The following is a 19,611-nucleotide window of genomic DNA, read 5'->3' as shown; positions in this document are numbered from 1 at the left end:
ATTATACTTATCTTGCCTGTTTTCTTTGTTGAGATTTCTTTATAAAGAGTAGATTCTATGAGGTGGGAAATAAAGGCTGAAGTTTGCAAATAATATCCAATAATAATAATAATAATAATAATAATAATAATAATAATAACTGAACTCTTTTCTTAAAATCTCACTAATATAATTTATATTTACTAACTTTCACTTTTTTCCAAATAATGTAAACATATGTTCAATTAACAACATGTAAGACATTATTTAATATCAATGTATACAAATGCAAATAAACCAAAACTGGAAACAAAATTAATGAACAAAACAACTGTGAGGTTTCAGCAGATTTTAATTTACCTTTAAAATATGTCAGAAATATTGATTTTATTAAACTAAATTCTGCTGGAATCTCATGGTCATTTTGTTCATTAATGTAAACAAAATTACCGTTACCCTGTTTGCAGTTGACATTTTAAATTTATACAGCTCACTCTATAGTTTGTTCAAATTGCCAATTTCTTTATTTCTAATGTAATTTTTGAAGATTTTCCTACAAACCAAATACATAATAATTGAAAATTGACAAAAGTTTTCATTGAGTCCATGATAAATTTCAAGTACATTAAAACTTCTCTAATTCAAAGCTACGTGAGGCAGGAAAAAACTTCAAATTATTAGGTTGGTGCATAATTATCAGGCGTTTTTGTTGACGGCTTATTTGTTTAAAAAAATTGCTGTTTTGTTTACTTTTTTTAATAAAAATATTATTTTATTTTTAGGTTATAAAAATGCATATCGATAATCATCCTCATATTCGTCATATTATGCTTTACCACTTCGAAAAAGGATGGAAAGCAGCGCAGTCATTTCGTGATCTCAACGAACTTTTTGGCGAAGGAACAATCAGCGAAAGTCGATGCAGGAAATGGTTTGCCCGTTTCAAATCTGGTGACACTAGCTTGGAAGATAAGCCAGGAAGAGGTCGACCTTTAATCATGTTTTTGAACAGAAGCCATAATTCATCCCAGTGACAAGATTCTTCAGAAATGGAGCTTGCTCATTTTGTTGCAGCAAATCAATGAAAATTTGGACACGTTCAGCTTTATTGTTGTTGGAGAGTTGTGGGGGAACCAGTTGAATGGTCCACATTGAAGTCTTCAGCCAGCATTCGAGTTATCAAGTTTTTATCCTCTTCCACAGCTGCCAAAAGTGCCTGGTCATCAAAATCCAATGGTCGACCTCTTCCTGGTTTATCTTCCAAGCTAGTGTTGCCAGATTTGAAATGGGCAAATCATTTCCTGAATCAACTTTCGCTGATTGTTCCTTCGCTGAAAAGTTTGTTGAGATCACGAAATGACTGTGCTGCTTTCCATCCTTTTTCGAAGTGGTAAAGCATAATATGACAAATATGAGTATGATTATTGACACACATTTTTATAATCTAAAAATAAAATAATATTTTTATTAAAAAAAAGTCAACAAAACAGCAATTTAAAAAAAAATAACCTGCCAACAAAAATGCTTATAATTATGCACCAACCTAATACAAATGATTTGAGTTAGAAAATAGAGTAAAAAATGCTGATTCTGAATAGATTTATACTTTTACCTCTTTTTATTATATAAAGAATCTTTGATAGTTTTCTTTAAACAGTCTGTGTGATACTTTTTAGCAAACTGTTCAATATAACTAATGGAATTGAACAGTTTTGCAGGTACATCTTGTTGAGATAAAGTGAGAGGTCCTCTCACTTTGAACTGGAACAGTGTCTGAAAATTAGTGTCAGAGAGTAGATATACCTGTGTGAAAATTTCATGGAAATCCAATAATTAGGATCACTTTGGATAGAATAAATATTAAAATTTATTCAGATTTATTAAAATTTAAGTCAGAGAAGTTGAAAGTAACATAAATCAGTGTTGGGGACCACCAAAACCTTTGACTTGGAAAAAATTCAAGTTAAGAAATTCAAGTTAGAGGCATTAAATACCTATGCTATTCCATTGAGATCTACCAAGTGCTTTGTTTTCTTTGAGTTAAAGAAATATTCAAGTTACAAACATTTGAGTTAGAGAAGTTTTACTACACTTGTAAACTCGTGGTTTGAACTCCATTGGCCAAAATGTTTAACCAAAATATTTCTATTTAACAGTAATATTGCTGAATTGATGTAATTATCAGTTTTATTATGAAGTTTATTATCTGAAATAGATACTAATAAAGAAAACATGATATAGTAATAGATATATTAATAAGAGGTCAAAGAAAGAACAGTTAAGTAATAGTTGATTGGAGATGATTATAAGAATGTGGCACTTTAGTTTTTAGGAGACTTAAAAAAATATATTAAATCTGATAAGGTATATTCATAATATGCTGAACAACATAAATAAAATTTGCATATCAATAAACTTGCATTTAATTTGCTCTTAAGTCTCATTTCACACTTTTCATAAGTTTCATAATTAAAATTTCTTAGAAATGGCAAATGAATATTGAGAGTAGAATAATGATATAAACTAAACCAGTTTTTGACTAAGAAATTTTTATGAAAGTATGATTATTGTAGAAAGAACACTGCTAAGATGTAGTTATGAGAATGTAATATTTAGAAGTGTACAAAAAAAAGAAAATGTAGATGATAATGAACTAATATAATATATTAATCATAATAGAAAACTATTTTTAGATGATATAGTAACACTTAATAATATTTACTATTTCATTTAAACATTAAAATAAAAAAACTTTAGAATTATTTAACATTATTTCTTACATTTAAAAATCATTAAAACTATTTACTTTGATTTATTTTAAAATAATTTAACACATTACATTTGTTTACAAGTTATTAAATTTAACACTGCAGAGGTATTGTCAATCCTGAATTAAATCTTTAAATTAAGTAATAAACTGTTAGTATTAAATGCTTTTCAATCATCAGTAAACTTATTAACCTAATGATATAAAAATTCATTTTTACCTTGATTATTTCATCATGTTTAAATCTATTTATAAATTAAAATCTTTACTTTCAAGCTTACACTCATAAGCCAATGAAAAATATCAATTTATCTTGAAATGTTTTCAGAATTTATTAACTTCAATTTCAGAAACATATATCATATATAACCATTCTGATGTTTACAATCATTGTATTATTAAATTAATAGCATTAGAAACATTACAAAAGCATATAAAATGTCAAGAGAAATAATTTGATATATTATAAATTAAATTTCAATTTATGCTTCTTTTTAAATTGATTACATGTCAAAATCTTGATATAATAATCATTAATATTTTTTTTAACATTAACAAATGTTAAAAAAGCTGGAAAGTAATATAATAACTCACAGACACCTGTACTTATTCCAACATTTATTGAAAAAAATGAATGTTTTTGATCACTTTCAGAGTTTCTGATCAATTTACTGTGTTTCATAAATTGACTAAATTTTTACTTTCCTGTCTGTTATATATATAACAGAGGAAAAGTATGGCAATCCGGCAAAAAATGACTCCCCTGGATTTTTAAATCTGGAATTTGAAACGTCGAGAAATGCAAAAAAATTTGGGGGTAATTTCTGTGGGTATGGATTTTAGTGTGTGGTGGGACCACAAGTTTGTCCTGTGTAAACCCTGTTTGAAGCTTAATAACTCCTGTGCTTTTTGTCAAAAATTTCTGAATTTTTTCAGAGAGGTTTGTTTATTAGGGGTATTAATGCTATTAAATTTTGGTTTAAAGATTAAACCAAAAAAAGATCGAGGGGGTGGGGAAATAATGGGAGTAGTGTGTATCTCCAGTAGGGTTGAACTTAATGACAATTTTACTCGTTATTAGCATTTATAATTTTTTTATAAAACCCATCCCTACCCTCAAAATTAAGCTTTTTACCATTTTATAATAGTTAAAAATATAATAAAACATGATAACAGATGGTGCCACCATAATTTTAAATGTTGCCAGGAAAGTTGAGCAACTCATTGCTGGCTTATTTAATGTTGATAATCTGGTTATCCATATAACATTCTAATCCAAGTAATACTTCCTTTTTTCCAATTTTGTAATTATGTTTGTAATTTTAACCTTTCCTTTAATTTTGTCCTAGATTAATTTTAACTTCTCATATTTTAATTTTAAGATGTTAAAATGAAATCTAGGACAAATGTGAAGGATGTACAGACTATAAAAGAATTAGTAATTACATTACAGTATTATAAATAAATCCAGATTACTAACATTAAATATGAATTACAATGCCTATGATTTCTGGATTTTGATCAATTACAGTGGATACAAAAATTAATTTAAAATAAATGACTGATTGAAATTTATTTTATTGTTTAAATTTCAATTATAATACATTAAAATTTACTTTATTGATGTTAGCTTTGAATTATTTCTTTGTTAAACACAAAAATTAATTTTAATAACTCAAATATAACTGTTTTAAACATATTAAACATTAAGTTAATGCAAAAATTTTTATTTATTTTTTTATTGTTTGTTATATTATGCAATGCATTTTCCCTTCTAAAGTTCAAATTACTAAATCTGAAAAAATTATTTTTGACTGATATATATTACTATAAGGTTGACAAAAAAAAAAAATAAGGAGTTTAATTGTTTATGGATTTAAGTTTAAGAATTTTAGAATATAAAACTTTATTTTAAAATATTTGATTCATAATTATTTATAAAATGAGAATAAAATGTATTGAGTTAGAATAATAAATATAAAGATGATTTTTATATAATGACTTAACAGTTTGTTACTCATGCAATAATTTAAAATTATAATTGAAATAATTCAATATAACTATTACTTTTGATACAGCAACTGGTGAAGCACTATAGGTAAGATCCCAACAACTTTGTGGTATAATTTCATGTTGAACAGTTGATCTTGTGCATAGTGGAAACATGTATTCATTAGTTTTATTTTCTAAGTAGCATCTTCTACTGTCAACATCAATCAATGTTGGAGTTTCTCCTCGTGCCATTTACAAAAGTAATGGTATTGTTACTGGAACTGCATAGAAACTATCCAAAAAAGAACAGAAACATTTTATAATTCTAGCACATTGATTAAGAAGTTTTATATATAGATAATATCTGATAATGATAAAAATCATGAAATTAATAAATAATAATAATAAATAAATATTCCTGATAATATCCATAAAAAAGTTCTAATAATTAGCAATATTTTCAAATTTAAAACTATTTTAAAAAATAAAAAAGATGAAGAAAACAAGTTAATACTGATACAAGTCAACTTCAAATATCATTGTACTTATTCTTTACATGCATATGTATATATAATGTAAGAAATTTACAAAAAATTAAATAGTTTTTATATTACAAATTTGTTTTTATATACTAAAATTTACATGTTATTAATACATACAAAGCTTTTAAAATCTTCATTTTCTAAATATTCATATAGGGTATATTAATTTCTTAAAAGGTTCATTCAGACATTTGTAAATTCATATATTTAATATGAATTTACAAAATTCTGAATCATAGTAAAATTATGTAGTAAGAATAAATAACTAGCAACACATTCCATCATATTTAAATTTATACTTTACAATTCTGCTTCCATTGGAGTCACACATCAAAATTCCAACCAAGTACTTTTAGATGTTTCTCATCCATCATCATTCATCAGAATCTGCTTTCAGAAACAAATGTACCAAGTTCCTTAGCAAATGCTACTTTGTATTGAAACATCTCTTGAAATTTAAATTCAAATGCATGCATTCCTGTTCTGAAATTACTTTCTTTCCACATTCTAAATTCATTTAAACTGCATTTTCCTTGTAGTCAATCAAATATTTCTATATTCCTTTTGCTACTCTTTCTTACTAGCCACTTCCACCCTGATGACAGGCTATCAATGTCCTTAACATTAAAGATCTCTTTTCTCATGCCTTCCTCACAAATTTTTAACAAATTGTACTCATCACCTGTAATATTTAATAATTACCTTTGCCTTATCAAATCCCTCTTGGACATTCCTGTTATATGCCACAATGCTAAGCACTGAGTTTCTGATTCCCTTATGTAACTTTTCCTGATTTTCATTTAATCTCTTCACCAAACTCCTCTTCATGGCACCAATATAAAGCATCCATTGTCCTCTCTCTACTAATGATAGCTTGTATACACTCTTCTACTTTTAAATTATGTCTTTCTCATTCCTTAGACACTAAACACCATCTTATTTCATTTAAAGACATTCTTTTCCATCTGCCTCACCATCTTATTTCATTTAAAGACATTCTTTTCCATCTGCCTCACCATCTTTCTCCAAAAACTCCTATTCTTCCATCCAACAAAGTGGCCCAGAACTTTGTGAACTCTTGCTTCCCCTCCTAAAGTGTTTTTGTTCCATTGCATATCCCTCATAATCTGTTCCATTTCATCCTTTCCTAATTCATATGAAACAACTAAACTAGTATAATTCTTTTCTTAGATCCTCTATCCTAGATAATCTTCAATGACTGAAACAGTATATCCTAGACAATATACTGAATTACTAGAAATGTAAACAGGCTTGAATATGATTTTACAATATACTGATGTAATATATTCCTACCTTCTTTCCTAAACAACCAAGAATTGATCAAAATCTCTGACTGCTGTTCCTCACACAGTATCAGCTCTAAGCTAGCAATTGAGAGGCTGCCACAAAAATGACCCATCTTACCAGTTTCCCCAAATAATCAAATCATCACACCCACCTTAGCTCAATATGCACCCCTTGTTCATCCATTACTTTCTTTTCCATCTTTCACATCACTAATTCTGTTACAAATCCTACAATTGGATAGCCACAGAAGATCCCATGTTTCTGCTTATGGCAGGCACCATTAAAGACAAAGTATCTTTCATGTATTATCAAATAGACTGTGTCCAACAAAACTTTAAAATCTTTATTTTGTACTAATTGAATTCTCTTTGGTCTATTATGTTCTGTTACTTTATATACCTATATTGTAAAAATGAATAAACATTAACAGAAAAATAAATTTTTTTCAAAAAATCCACCTTTTAAAAATCCTATACATTGGCCCTTTGTAAATATGATTTATGGAAACAGAATGTATCTCTTTTATTTAGAAAAATTATTATAATTATTATCTAATAATTAATTATAGCTTTTACTTAAAAAATAATTTTTTTAATGTATTTATGCCGACTTTACCAAATATTTCTGAGGAATCCTGGATTCAATATTGAGAATGGTTTATCAAAAAAATGCTAGGAAAGTTAATGGTCAAATATCACTATCCATAATGCTAGATAATAAATCAAAAGTTAAACTCATTAACCATATGGCAGAATTTTATGGGTAATAAATATGACATTGCATTGAGTTAAGATGAATATATACGAGTTTGCAATTTGAATAATCTTAGATTATAATAAAATCAATAATGTATTTGAAGTCAATAATTTAAATTGATGAAAGCTTTTAACTCAAATTATTGATTTCAAATATAAACCTAATTTAAAAATTTTTTATCAAATGTATTCATTTTTAATATTGTGCCATTGCCAGAGAGATTTTGTAATGTTTACATATTGACGTGAACCAGTAGCCTCAAATAAAAGGTGGACTCCACACGGAACTGTTATTTTCTTCATGTGCGTGTGAAAGGATAAGTGAGAAGACACTTTTTTGTATAATTTTGTAAATGTTTTAATAAACCTANCGCTCTCGGTTAATAGTGCTTTTAGTGATGACGAAGAAAACATTGTTTAATTATATTATTGTGTATCACTTAAGAAAATTTTAATAAAGATATTTATCTTAATTATGAAAATATAATAGCATGTTTTTTAATTTTTGGAACCTAACCCTCCTTTTCATACTAGTTCTTTGTTTGTATAACACGGATTCGCATAACACGGCAATTTTTTGGAATGTAACTACCATGTTATACAGGGGTTACCTGTATATAACTTCCAATTAGAATTTTAAAATATTTGTCAAACAAGAACTATATTTTATGAATGTCATGCATTTACATTACCAGAGTTAAAAAAAAAAAATCATCTTACTTTTTAAAAGAATCCACTAGATGATTTCTACTACAAATGATTAAGCCAGAAGCTTTTTTTCTTATTTTAAATAATTCTTCTCTCAAATTCTCTCCATCAGCATAACTCCCCAATGAGAGTGCAAGAAAGTGATATTTGCAAACTTGTCGACATAAATCATCTACCAGCTACAATATATTAAATAAATATTTTACTTCTATCATATGGAAATTCACTTAACTCATATTATTTTATATTTAAAATATATTTAATTAATAAATGTTTTAAACTCTTTAAATCCATCTTGATAATAAAAACAACAGATAATATACTTTGAATAAACGTATTTTTCCCAATACGCATTCGATTATCTAAAACAGTTCCCAACTAGTGTGTCACAAAGCAATTCAAAATATGCTGTGAGATGACTTAACACTAGAAAGACTAAAGAGGTCATTTTGATCTTTTTTGGTTTTTTAATACACAATATATTTATATGATAACAATGATCAGAAGGTCCTGAAGCATTTTGACTTTTCCCAGTAGCACTGTATAGTTTCATGTGGCTCAGGCAAATTTGAATTAGTGAGTTCCATGTACTATTGACTTCAGACATTTTTCTTCAGGGGAATTTTTTGGGAAAATATTTTCTTATAAAAAATTGGTCTGTGGCTCCTGTTGGTGGGGTCCAGGCAAATTCCCTTTTTTCCCGTAGGATAATGCTGACTTTTCCTAACTTTTCATGGACAACATGTGTGTGAAAGGAAATTATTTTTCTCAAAATCCCCACGGATCATTTTGATCCATGACTTCTTCCTATGTTGACTGCCTGGAAAATGCCCGGTTAGATTCTCTACTTAAGTAAGAATGACATTTGACCAGCAGACCAACAGCTTGGGGAGAGTGTAATACTTTGTTTTGTGGAATCATATTTTGCCTTATATGCACTGTGAACAAAAGCAAGTGTGGTTTGCCACCATCAGTAAAGGACAAGGCTAATCTGTATTCCATAAAGTTCCTAAAATCTTGCAATTGCCATCTATCAATGCAAGCCTCAGAAGAATATGACAGTTCTCAGTACATTACATCTGTCTGTCTACATAAATTTCCAAGAAGAAACCTGATTCTGTTCTTTTCTACAACTCAACAAAGTTTGGTGTTGATGTAGTGAATCAAATGGCATGCATACATCAAGTAAGATGGCCTGTATAGTACATGTTTTCTACAACATGCTTGATTTTGTGTCCATGGCCATCAATGTGTGGATATTGTGCAAAGAGGGAACAGGAGCAAAAAAAGAAAACATTGTTACTGACACAAATGCAAACTAAAACCAGTATGTTATGTGTTGTGTGTGGAACATGAACAGAAAGCATCAAAAAGCAAGTTTCTTGTGTAAGTTGCCACAATGAATGAGAAACAGTAAGTTTGTTGTTTAAGTGTAATTTATATAATTAATTTTGATAGGTAAATTAGCCACTTTTCCAAATACTACTGTTGATGGCCGTGGCTTTTCTCATATTTTTAAATGGGATAAGATAATTGTTTATTTTGAATAAAATAAGCCCTAAAATTATGTTTTCATACATGGGTCGAAATAACCCACAATGGTGCACAAAGGTATGAATAACTCCTTGACTTTGTAGTGTTAAAATAGTATACTTTAAGATTTAAAAAAATTAACAAAATGTAGTTTTAAACATTAACCATATTTCACATTTTGTATCAGTCAAGTGTCTTGAAGTAGTTGTGATGGATGTAGCTATGTGCATGCAATAGAGCACTATATTAATTGTGAGGCCTTATAAATAAGTGTTGCATACAAATCTTTGACTCTCTTGATATTTTACTATGTAGTATAATCATTTTCAGATATGCAAAATACTGTAGATATTACTATTAAAAAATGACAAACATCTGCAGGGCCTTTCAGAGAAAATGTGAGGCCTGTGGCAACTAATATTTTATCGTAATATCGTAAAACACTGTTAGCACAGAACAGACTGAACAGGCCTTGTCTCTGCTTTTATGCCTTTTTTGCTGGGGGTGGGATTCAGAGATGGAGGAAGGGGTAATTTTTGAGTGTATGGTGATTGGGCAGAAGAACATCCCCTCCAGCCTGGGGTTGGTCAGAATGATATACTTCTAGCCAATCAAGGACTGGCTTATATCTCTCAATCCTCTCTGACTCCTGTTGTTAAATGTTAAAATTTAGCAAATCACTTTGCCTTTTCCTATATTTTTGTCTAACATATTGAGTTGCTGAGTTGAGCCCCTAGTATTGCGAGGCCTGGGGCAGCTGCTTCTGCTGTCTTCCCTTTGATTGGCACTGAACATCTGTATAATTTGAGATAACACCACAAGCCTGATAGAAAGTAGTGGTAAAGGCATAATGCTGTGTCTGCTTTCCATTTTTCACTCATGTTTATGAATTAATAAAGGCAAATTTTTTCACCAAAGCAGAAATATACATAAAGCACACATCCTAACATAAACTGACAAGTGCTAACTGAAGACATCCATGCTCAAGACTGAACCTGTGATGTCGAAAATGGACATGATTAATGTCAGAGAGGTGGGGAGGGACTAGTGACTAATAGTTCATGAGAAGGGGAGGATCATTACATGAAAGTTTGCAAGTTTTGCCATATATATCGATAAAGATTGAAAGTGTACGAAATAGCAAATTGTACAAAAGTATAATGCACAAAAGTAAAGGACCACCTGTACATATAACATTATATCATTCAATGGGATATAAATGGTTTCAAGGTATTTCATCTAATAAAATTTTGCTTTAATAAATCCATAAGGTTATCTATGGATTTAAGTTCATTATGCCTAATGTCATATTACTTTTATTTTTCTAAGTTTCATGTCAGCAGCAACTATATGACAACTATATTATCTAGCAAAAATTTGTAAAAAGTTTCATATTTTTACAATATTTGCAAAAATATATTTATTCTAATTGAATGAAAAAACAAATAAATACTAAATATAACAAATAAGATAAATATCAAAGATGTTAATCACACTGTAGTTAGCCAAAAGATTTTCTAATCACAACATATAATTTACATCTCTGATAATTATACTTATCTTGCCTGTTTTCTTTGTTGAGATTTCTTTATAAAGAGTAGATTCTATGAGGTGGGAAATAAAGGCTGAAGTTTGCAAATAATATCCAATAATAATAATAATAATAATAATAACTGAACTCTTTTCTTAAAATCTCACTAATATAATTTATATTTACTAACTTTCACTTTTTTCCAAATAATGTAAACATATGTTCAATTAACAACATGTAAGACATTATTTAATATCAATGTATACAAATGCAAATAAACCAAAACTGGAAACAAAATTAATGAACAAAACAACTGTGAGGTTTCAGCAGATTTTAATTTACCTTTAAAATATGTCAGAAATATTGATTTTATTAAACTAAATTCTGCTGGAATCTCATGGTCATTTTGTTCATTAATGTAAACAAAATTACCGTTACCCTGTTTGCAGTTGACATTTTAAATTTATACAGCTCACTCTATAGTTTGTTCAAATTGCCAATTTCTTTATTTCTAATGTAATTTTTGAAGATTTTCCTACAAACCAAATACATAATAATTGAAAATTGACAAAAGTTTTCATTGAGTCCATGATAAATTTCAAGTACATTAAAACTTCTCTAATTCAAAGCTACGTGAGGCAGGAAAAAACTTCAAATTATTAGGTTGGTGCATAATTATCAGGCGTTTTTGTTGACGGGTTATTTGTTTAAAAAAATTGCTGTTTTGTTTACTTTTTTTAATAAAAATATTATTTTATTTTTAGGTTATAAAAATGCATATCGATAATCATCCTCATATTCGTCATATTATGCTTTACCACTTCGAAAAAGGATGGAAAGCAGCGCAGTCATTTCGTGATCTCAACGAACTTTTTGGCGAAGGAACAATCAGCGAAAGTCGATGCAGGAAATGGTTTGCCCGTTTCAAATCTGGTGACACTAGCTTGGAAGATAAGCCAGGAAGAGGTCGACCTTTAATCATGTTTTTGAACAGAAGCCATAATTCATCCCAGTGACAAGATTCTTCAGAAATGGAGCTTGCTCATTTTGTTGCAGCAAATCAATGAAAATTTGGACACGTTCAGCTTTATTGTTGTTGGAGAGTTGTGGGGGAACCAGTTGAATGGTCCACATTGAAGTCTTCAGCCAGCATTCGAGTTATCAAGTTTTTATCCTCTTCCACAGCTGCCAAAAGTGCCTGGTCATCAAAATCCAATGGTCGACCTCTTCCTGGTTTATCTTCCAAGCTAGTGTTGCCAGATTTGAAATGGGCAAATCATTTCCTGCATCAACTTTCGCTGATTGTTCCTTCGCTGAAAAGTTTGTTGAGATCACGAAATGACTGTGCTGCTTTCCATCCTTTTTCGAAGTGGTAAAGCATAATATGACAAATATGAGTATGATTATTGACACACATTTTTATAATCTAAAAATAAAATAATATTTTTATTAAAAAAAAGTCAACAAAACAGCAATTTAAAAAAAAATAACCTGCCAACAAAAATGCTTATAATTATGCACCAACCTAATACAAATGATTTGAGTTAGAAAATAGAGTAAAAAATGCTGATTCTGAATAGATTTATACTTTTACCTCTTTTTATTATATAAAGAATCTTTGATAGTTTTCTTTAAACAGTCTGTGTGATACTTTTTAGCAAACTGTTCAATATAACTAATGGAATTGAACAGTTTTGCAGGTACATCTTGTTGAGATAAAGTGAGAGGTCCTCTCACTTTGAACTGGAACAGTGTCTGAAAATTAGTGTCGGAGAGTAGATATACCTGTGTGAAAATTTCATGGAAATCCAATAATTAGGATCACTTTGGATAGAATAAATATTAAAATTTATTCAGATTTATTAAAATTTAAGTCAGAGAAGTTGAAAGTAACATAAATCAGTGTTGGGGACCACCAAAACCTTTGACTTGGAAAAAATTCAAGTTAAGAAATTCAAGTTAGAGGCATTAAATACCTATGCTATTCCATTGAGATCTACCAAGTGCTTTGTTTTCTTTGAGTTAAAGAAATATTCAAGTTACAAACATTTGAGTTAGAGAAGTTTTACTACACTTTTAAACTCATGGTTTGAACTCCATTGGCCAAAATGTTTAACCAAAATATTTCTATTTAACAGTAATATTGCTGAATTGATGTAATTATCAGTTTTATTATGAAGTTTATTATCTGAAATAGATACTAATAAAGAAAACATGATATAGTAATAGATATATTAATAAGAGGTCAAAGAAAGAACAGTTAAGTAATAGTTGATTGGAGATGATTATAAGAATGTGGCACTTTAGTTTTTAGGAGACTTAAAAAAATATATTAAATCTGATAAGGTATATTCATAATATGCTGAACAACATAAATAAAATTTGCATATCAATAAACTTGCATTTAATTTGCTCTTAAGTCTCATTTCACACTTTTCATAAGTTTCATAATTAAAATTTCTTAGAAATGGCAAATGAATATTGAGAGTAGAATAATGATATAAACTAAACCAGTTTTTGACTAAGAAATTTTTATGGAAGTATGATTATTGTAGAAAGAACACTGCTAAGATGTAGTTATGAGAATGTAATATTTAGAAGTGTACAAAAAAAAGAAAATGTAGATGATAATGAACTAATATAATATATTAATCATAATAGAAAACTATTTTTAGATGATATAGTAACACTTAATAATATTTACTATTTCATTTAAACATTAAAATAAAAAAACTTTAGAATTATTTAACATTATTTCTTACATTTAAAAATCATTAAAACTATTTACTTTGATTTATTTTAAAATAATTTAACACATTACATTTGTTTACAAGTTATTAAATTTAACACTGGAGAGGTATTGTCAATCCTGAATTAAATCTTTAAATTAAGTAATAAACTGTTAGTATTAAATGCTTTTCAATCATCAGTAAACTTATTAACCTAATGATATAAAAATTCATTTTTACCTTGATTATTTCATCATGTTTAAATCTATTTATAAATTAAAATCTTTACTTTCAAGCTTACACTCATAAGCCAATGAAAAATATCAATTTATCTTGAAATGTTTTCAGAATTTATTAACTTCAATTTCAGAAACATATATCATATATAACCATTCTGATGTTTACAATCATTGTATTATTAAATTAATAGCATTAGAAACATTACAAAAGCATATAAAATGTCAAGAGAAATAATTTGATATATTATAAATTAAATTTCAATTTATGCTTCTTTTTAAATTGATTACATGTCAAAATCTTGATATAATAATCATTAATATTTTTTTTAACATTAACAAATGTTAAAAAAGCTGGAAAGTAATATAATAACTCACAGACACCTGTACTTATTCCAACATTTATTGAAAAAAATGAATGTTTTTGATCACTTTCAGAGTTTCTGATCAATTTACTGTGTTTCATAAATTGACTAAATTTTTACTTTCCTGTCTGTTATATATATAACAGAGGAAAAGTATGGCAATCCGGCAAAAAATGACTCCCCTGGATTTTTAAATCTGGAATTTGAAACGTCGAGAAATGCAAAAAAATTTGGGGGTAATTTCTGTGGGTATGGATTTTAGTGTGTGGTGGGACCACAAGTTTGTCCTGTGTAAACCCTGTTTGAAGCTTAATAACTCCTGTGCTTTTTGTCAAAAATTTCTGAATTTTTTCAGAGAGGTTTGTTTATTAGGGGTATTAATGCTATTAAATTTTGGTTTAAAGATTAAACCAAAAAAAGATCGAGGGGGTGGGGAAATAATGGGAGTAGTGTGTATCTCCAGTAGGGTTGAACTTAATGACAATTTTACTCGTTATTAGCATTTATAATTTTTTTATAAAACCCATCCCTACCCTCAAAATTAAGCTTTTTACCATTTTATAATAGTTAAAAATATAATAAAACATGATAACAGATGGTGCCACCATAATTTTAAATGTTGCCAGGAAAGTTGAGCAACTCATTGCTGGCTTATTTAATGTTGATAATCTGGTTATCCATATAACATTCTAATCCAAGTAATACTTCCTTTTTTCCAATTTTGTAATTATGTTTGTAATTTTAACCTTTCCTTTAATTTTGTCCTAGATTAATTTTAACTTCTCATATTTTAATTTTAAGATGTTAAAATGAAATCTAGGACAAATGTGAAGGATGTACAGACTATAAAAGAATTAGTAATTACATTACAGTATTATAAATAAATCCAGATTACTAACATTAAATATGAATTACAATGCCTATGATTTCTGGATTTTGATCAATTACAGTGGATACAAAAATTAATTTAAAATAAATGACTGATTGAAATTTATTTTATTGTTTAAATTTCAATTATAATACATTAAAATTTACTTTATTGATGTTAGCTTTGAATTATTTCTTTGTTAAACACAAAAATTAATTTTAATAACTCAAATATAACTGTTTTAAACATATTAAACATTAAGTTAATGCAAAAATTTTTATTTATTTTTTTATTGTTTGTTATATTATGCAATGCATTTTCCCTTCTAAAGTTCAAATTACTAAATCTGAAAAAATTATTTTTGACTGATATATATTACTATAAGGTTGACAAAAAAAAAAAATAAGGAGTTTAATTGTTTATGGATTTAAGTTTAAGAATTTTAGAATATAAAACTTTATTTTAAAATATTTGATTCATAATTATTTATAAAATGAGAATAAAATGTATTGAGTTAGAATAATAAATATAAAGATGATTTTTATATAATGACTTAACAGTTTGTTACTCATGCAATAATTTAAAATTATAATTGAAATAATTCAATATAACTATTACTTTTGATACAGCAACTGGTGAAGCACTATAGGTAAGATCCCAACAACTTTGTGGTATAATTTCATGTTGAACAGTTGATCTTGTGCATAGTGGAAACATGTATTCATTAGTTTTATTTTCTAAGTAGCATCTTCTACTGTCAACATCAATCAATGTTGGAGTTTCTCCTCGTGCCATTTACAAAAGTAATGGTATTGTTACTGGAACTGCATAGAAACTATCCAAAAAAGAACAGAAACATTTTATAATTCTAGCACATTGATTAAGAAGTTTTATATATAGATAATATCTGATAATGATAAAAATCATGAAATTAATAAATAATAATAATAAATAAATATTCCTGATAATATCCATAAAAAAGTTCTAATAATTAGCAATATTTTCAAATTTAAAACTATTTTAAAAAATAAAAAAGATGAAGAAAACAAGTTAATACTGATACAAGTCAACTTCAAATATCATTGTACTTATTCTTTACATGCATATGTATATATAATGTAAGAAATTTACAAAAAATTAAATAGTTTTTATATTACAAATTTGTTTTTATATACTAAAATTTACATGTTATTAATACATACAAAGCTTTTAAAATCTTCATTTTCTAAATATTCATATAGGGTATATTAATTTCTTAAAAGGTTCATTCAGACATTTGTAAATTCATATATTTAATATGAATTTACAAAATTCTGAATCATAGTAAAATTATGTAGTAAGAATAAATAACTAGCAACACATTCCATCATATTTAAATTTATACTTTACAATTCTGCTTCCATTGGAGTCACACATCAAAATTCCAACCAAGTACTTTTAGATGTTTCTCATCCATCATCATTCATCAGAATCTGCTTTCAGAAACAAATGTACCAAGTTCCTTAGCAAATGCTACTTTGTATTGAAACATCTCTTGAAATTTAAATTCAAATGCATGCATTCCTGTTCTGAAATTACTTTCTTTCCACATTCTAAATTCATTTAAACTGCATTTTCCTTGTAGTCAATCAAATATTTCTATATTCCTTTTGCTACTCTTTCTTACTAGCCACTTCCACCCTGATGACAGGCTATCAATGTCCTTAACATTAAAGATCTCTTTTCTCATGCCTTCCTCACAAATTTTTAACAAATTGTACTCATCACCTGTAATATTTAATAATTACCTTTGCCTTATCAAATCCCTCTTGGACATTCCTGTTATATGCCACAATGCTAAGCACTGAGTTTCTGATTCCCTTATGTAACTTTTCCTGATTTTCATTTAATCTCTTCACCAAACTCCTCTTCATGGCACCAATATAAAGCATCCATTGTCCTCTCTCTACTAATGATAGCTTGTATACACTCTTCTACTTTTAAATTATGTCTTTCTCATTCCTTAGACACTAAACACCATCTTATTTCATTTAAAGACATTCTTTTCCATCTGCCTCACCATCTTATTTCATTTAAAGACATTCTTTTCCATCTGCCTCACCATCTTTCTCCAAAAACTCCTATTCTTCCATCCAACAAAGTGGCCCAGAACTTTGTGAACTCTTGCTTCCCCTCCTAAAGTGTTTTTGTTCCATTGCATATCCCTCATAATCTGTTCCATTTCATCCTTTCCTAATTCATATGAAACAACTAAACTAGTATAATTCTTTTCTTAGATCCTCTATCCTAGATAATCTTCAATGACTGAAACAGTATATCCTAGACAATATACTGAATTACTAGAAATGTAAACAGGCTTGAATATGATTTTACAATATACTGATGTAATATATTCCTACCTTCTTTCCTAAACAACCAAGAATTGATCAAAATCTCTGACTGCTGTTCCTCACACAGTATCAGCTCTAAGCTAGCAATTGAGAGGCTGCCACAAAAATGACCCATCTTACCAGTTTCCCCAAATAATCAAATCATCACACCCACCTTAGCTCAATATGCACCCCTTGTTCATCCATTACTTTCTTTTCCATCTTTCACATCACTAATTCTGTTACAAATCCTACAATTGGATAGCCACAGAAGATCCCATGTTTCTGCTTATGGCAGGCACCATTAAAGACAAAGTATCTTTCATGTATTATCAAATAGACTGTGTCCAACAAAACTTTAAAATCTTTATTTTGTACTAATTGAATTCTCTTTGGTCTATTATGTTCTGTTACTTTATATACCTATATTGTAAAAATGAATAAACATTAACAGAAAAATAAATTTTTTTCAAAAAATCCACCTTTTAAAAATCCTATACATTGGCCCTTTGTAAATATGATTTATGGAAACAGAATGTATCTCTTTTATTTAGAAAAATTATTATAATTATTATCTAATAATTAATTATAGCTTTTACTTAAAAAATAATTTTTTTAATGTATTTATGCCGACTTTACCAAATATTTCTGAGGAATCCTGGATTCAATATTGAGAATGGTTTATCAAAAAAATGCTAGGAAAGTTAATGGTCAAATATCACTATCCATAATGCTAGATAATAAATCAAAAGTTAAACTCATTAACCATATGGCAGAATTTTATGGGTAATAAATATGACATTGCATTGAGTTAAGATGAATATATACGAGTTTGCAATTTGAATAATCTTAGATTATAATAAAATCAATAATGTATTTGAAGTCAATAATTTAAATTGATGAAAGCTTTTAACTCAAATTATTGATTTCAAATATAAACCTAATTTAAAAATTTTTTATCAAATGTATTCATTTTTAATATTGTGCCATTGCCAGAGAGATTTTGTAATGTTTACATATTGACGTGAACCAGTAGCCTCAAATAAAAGGTGGACTCCACACGGAACTGTTATTTTCTTCATGTGCGTGTGAAAGGATAAGTGAGAAGACACTTTTTTGTATAATTTTGTAAATGTTTTAATAAACCTAATTTATATAATTAAAATAAATAAACAATAATACATTTAATAATATAAAGCTTTTATATTTTTATATAAACTACAATATCTACATAATGTTATAAATGAGAATTATTATAATTTAAATTTAAAATTCTTACAACAGTTGATGTAGAAATCTAAATGGAAGAAATGGAAAAGAAAGCAATATGTAACTAATTGATAACATAAAATGTATACCGAAAAACAGCAATAATTGAGTCAGCATATAAAAAAAATTTGTAACATATATTTTAAAACGAAAAAGAAATAATTAAGATTATATAGCAGATGTTCCAAGTAAAATGCCCTAATTAAATTAATAATAATAAAAACTTTATACATGCAAAATATAATCTTAAATGTTTTAATCAATTTTCAGTATTTGCTCCTGTTTTTCTATATTGTTTATCCACAATTGTTTATGGTAAACTTATTTTTCAATACGTGTAAAGGTATTTATGGTTCTAAAACAAACTATTACTATATTTAAAATTTTTTCAAATTGTAAATATAGTAACAACAATTTAAATATAAATATCTTCGTTTAATAAAAATGTATGTAAGGAAAAATATATAAAATTACAATTAGAGCTATATTTAAAAAACAAATTATTTCATTTAAAAACAAAATTATATTAGATATTTTATTATATATTTTTTTATTTTATTAAATGTGTTCATAAAATTCTAAAATTTCCAGAGAATTTCTGAAGTATTTTAATTACGGAACAAAATATAAATATATTTCATTCTGCATTTGTACATAAAA

At 27.5% G+C, this 19,611-nt stretch overlaps 2 protein-coding genes across 2 annotated transcripts in view; both read right to left on the bottom strand.

Annotated features, from left to right (window-relative positions):
- Positions 1 to 19,611, bottom strand: part of LOC111625648 — a 54,216-nt gene that overhangs the window by 33,136 nt on the left and 1,469 nt on the right. Inside the window, exons 2-7 of the mRNA XM_023368892.1 lie at positions 15,932 to 16,148; positions 8,064 to 8,230; positions 6,297 to 6,450; positions 1,592 to 1,782; positions 1,489 to 1,522; positions 1,291 to 1,423 (exon numbers count right to left, since the gene is read on the bottom strand). Coding sequence (XP_023224660.1) covers positions 1,291 to 1,423; positions 1,489 to 1,522; positions 1,592 to 1,782; positions 6,297 to 6,450; positions 8,064 to 8,230; positions 15,932 to 16,108 — 856 coding nt within the window. The 5' untranslated portion in view covers positions 16,109 to 16,148. The remainder of the gene's footprint in view (positions 1 to 1,290; positions 1,424 to 1,488; positions 1,523 to 1,591; positions 1,783 to 6,296; positions 6,451 to 8,063; positions 8,231 to 15,931; positions 16,149 to 19,611) is intronic.
- The window catches only part of LOC111625569 (ATP-dependent RNA helicase DBP2-like), a 9,496-nt gene continuing 7,792 nt past the window's right edge, over positions 17,908 to 19,611 (bottom strand). Inside the window, exon 3 of the mRNA XM_023368783.1 lies at positions 17,908 to 18,105. Coding sequence (XP_023224551.1) covers positions 17,908 to 18,105 — 198 coding nt within the window. The remainder of the gene's footprint in view (positions 18,106 to 19,611) is intronic.

This window comes from Centruroides sculpturatus, unplaced genomic scaffold, assembly GCF_000671375.1.
Source record: "Centruroides sculpturatus isolate CEXI.00-Female unplaced genomic scaffold, Cexi_2.0 scaffold93, whole genome shotgun sequence".
Lineage (NCBI taxonomy): Eukaryota > Metazoa > Arthropoda > Arachnida > Scorpiones > Buthidae > Centruroides > Centruroides sculpturatus.
The sequence above is the reverse complement of the archived record's forward strand: the minus strand, read 5'-3'. Positions and strand labels throughout refer to the sequence as shown.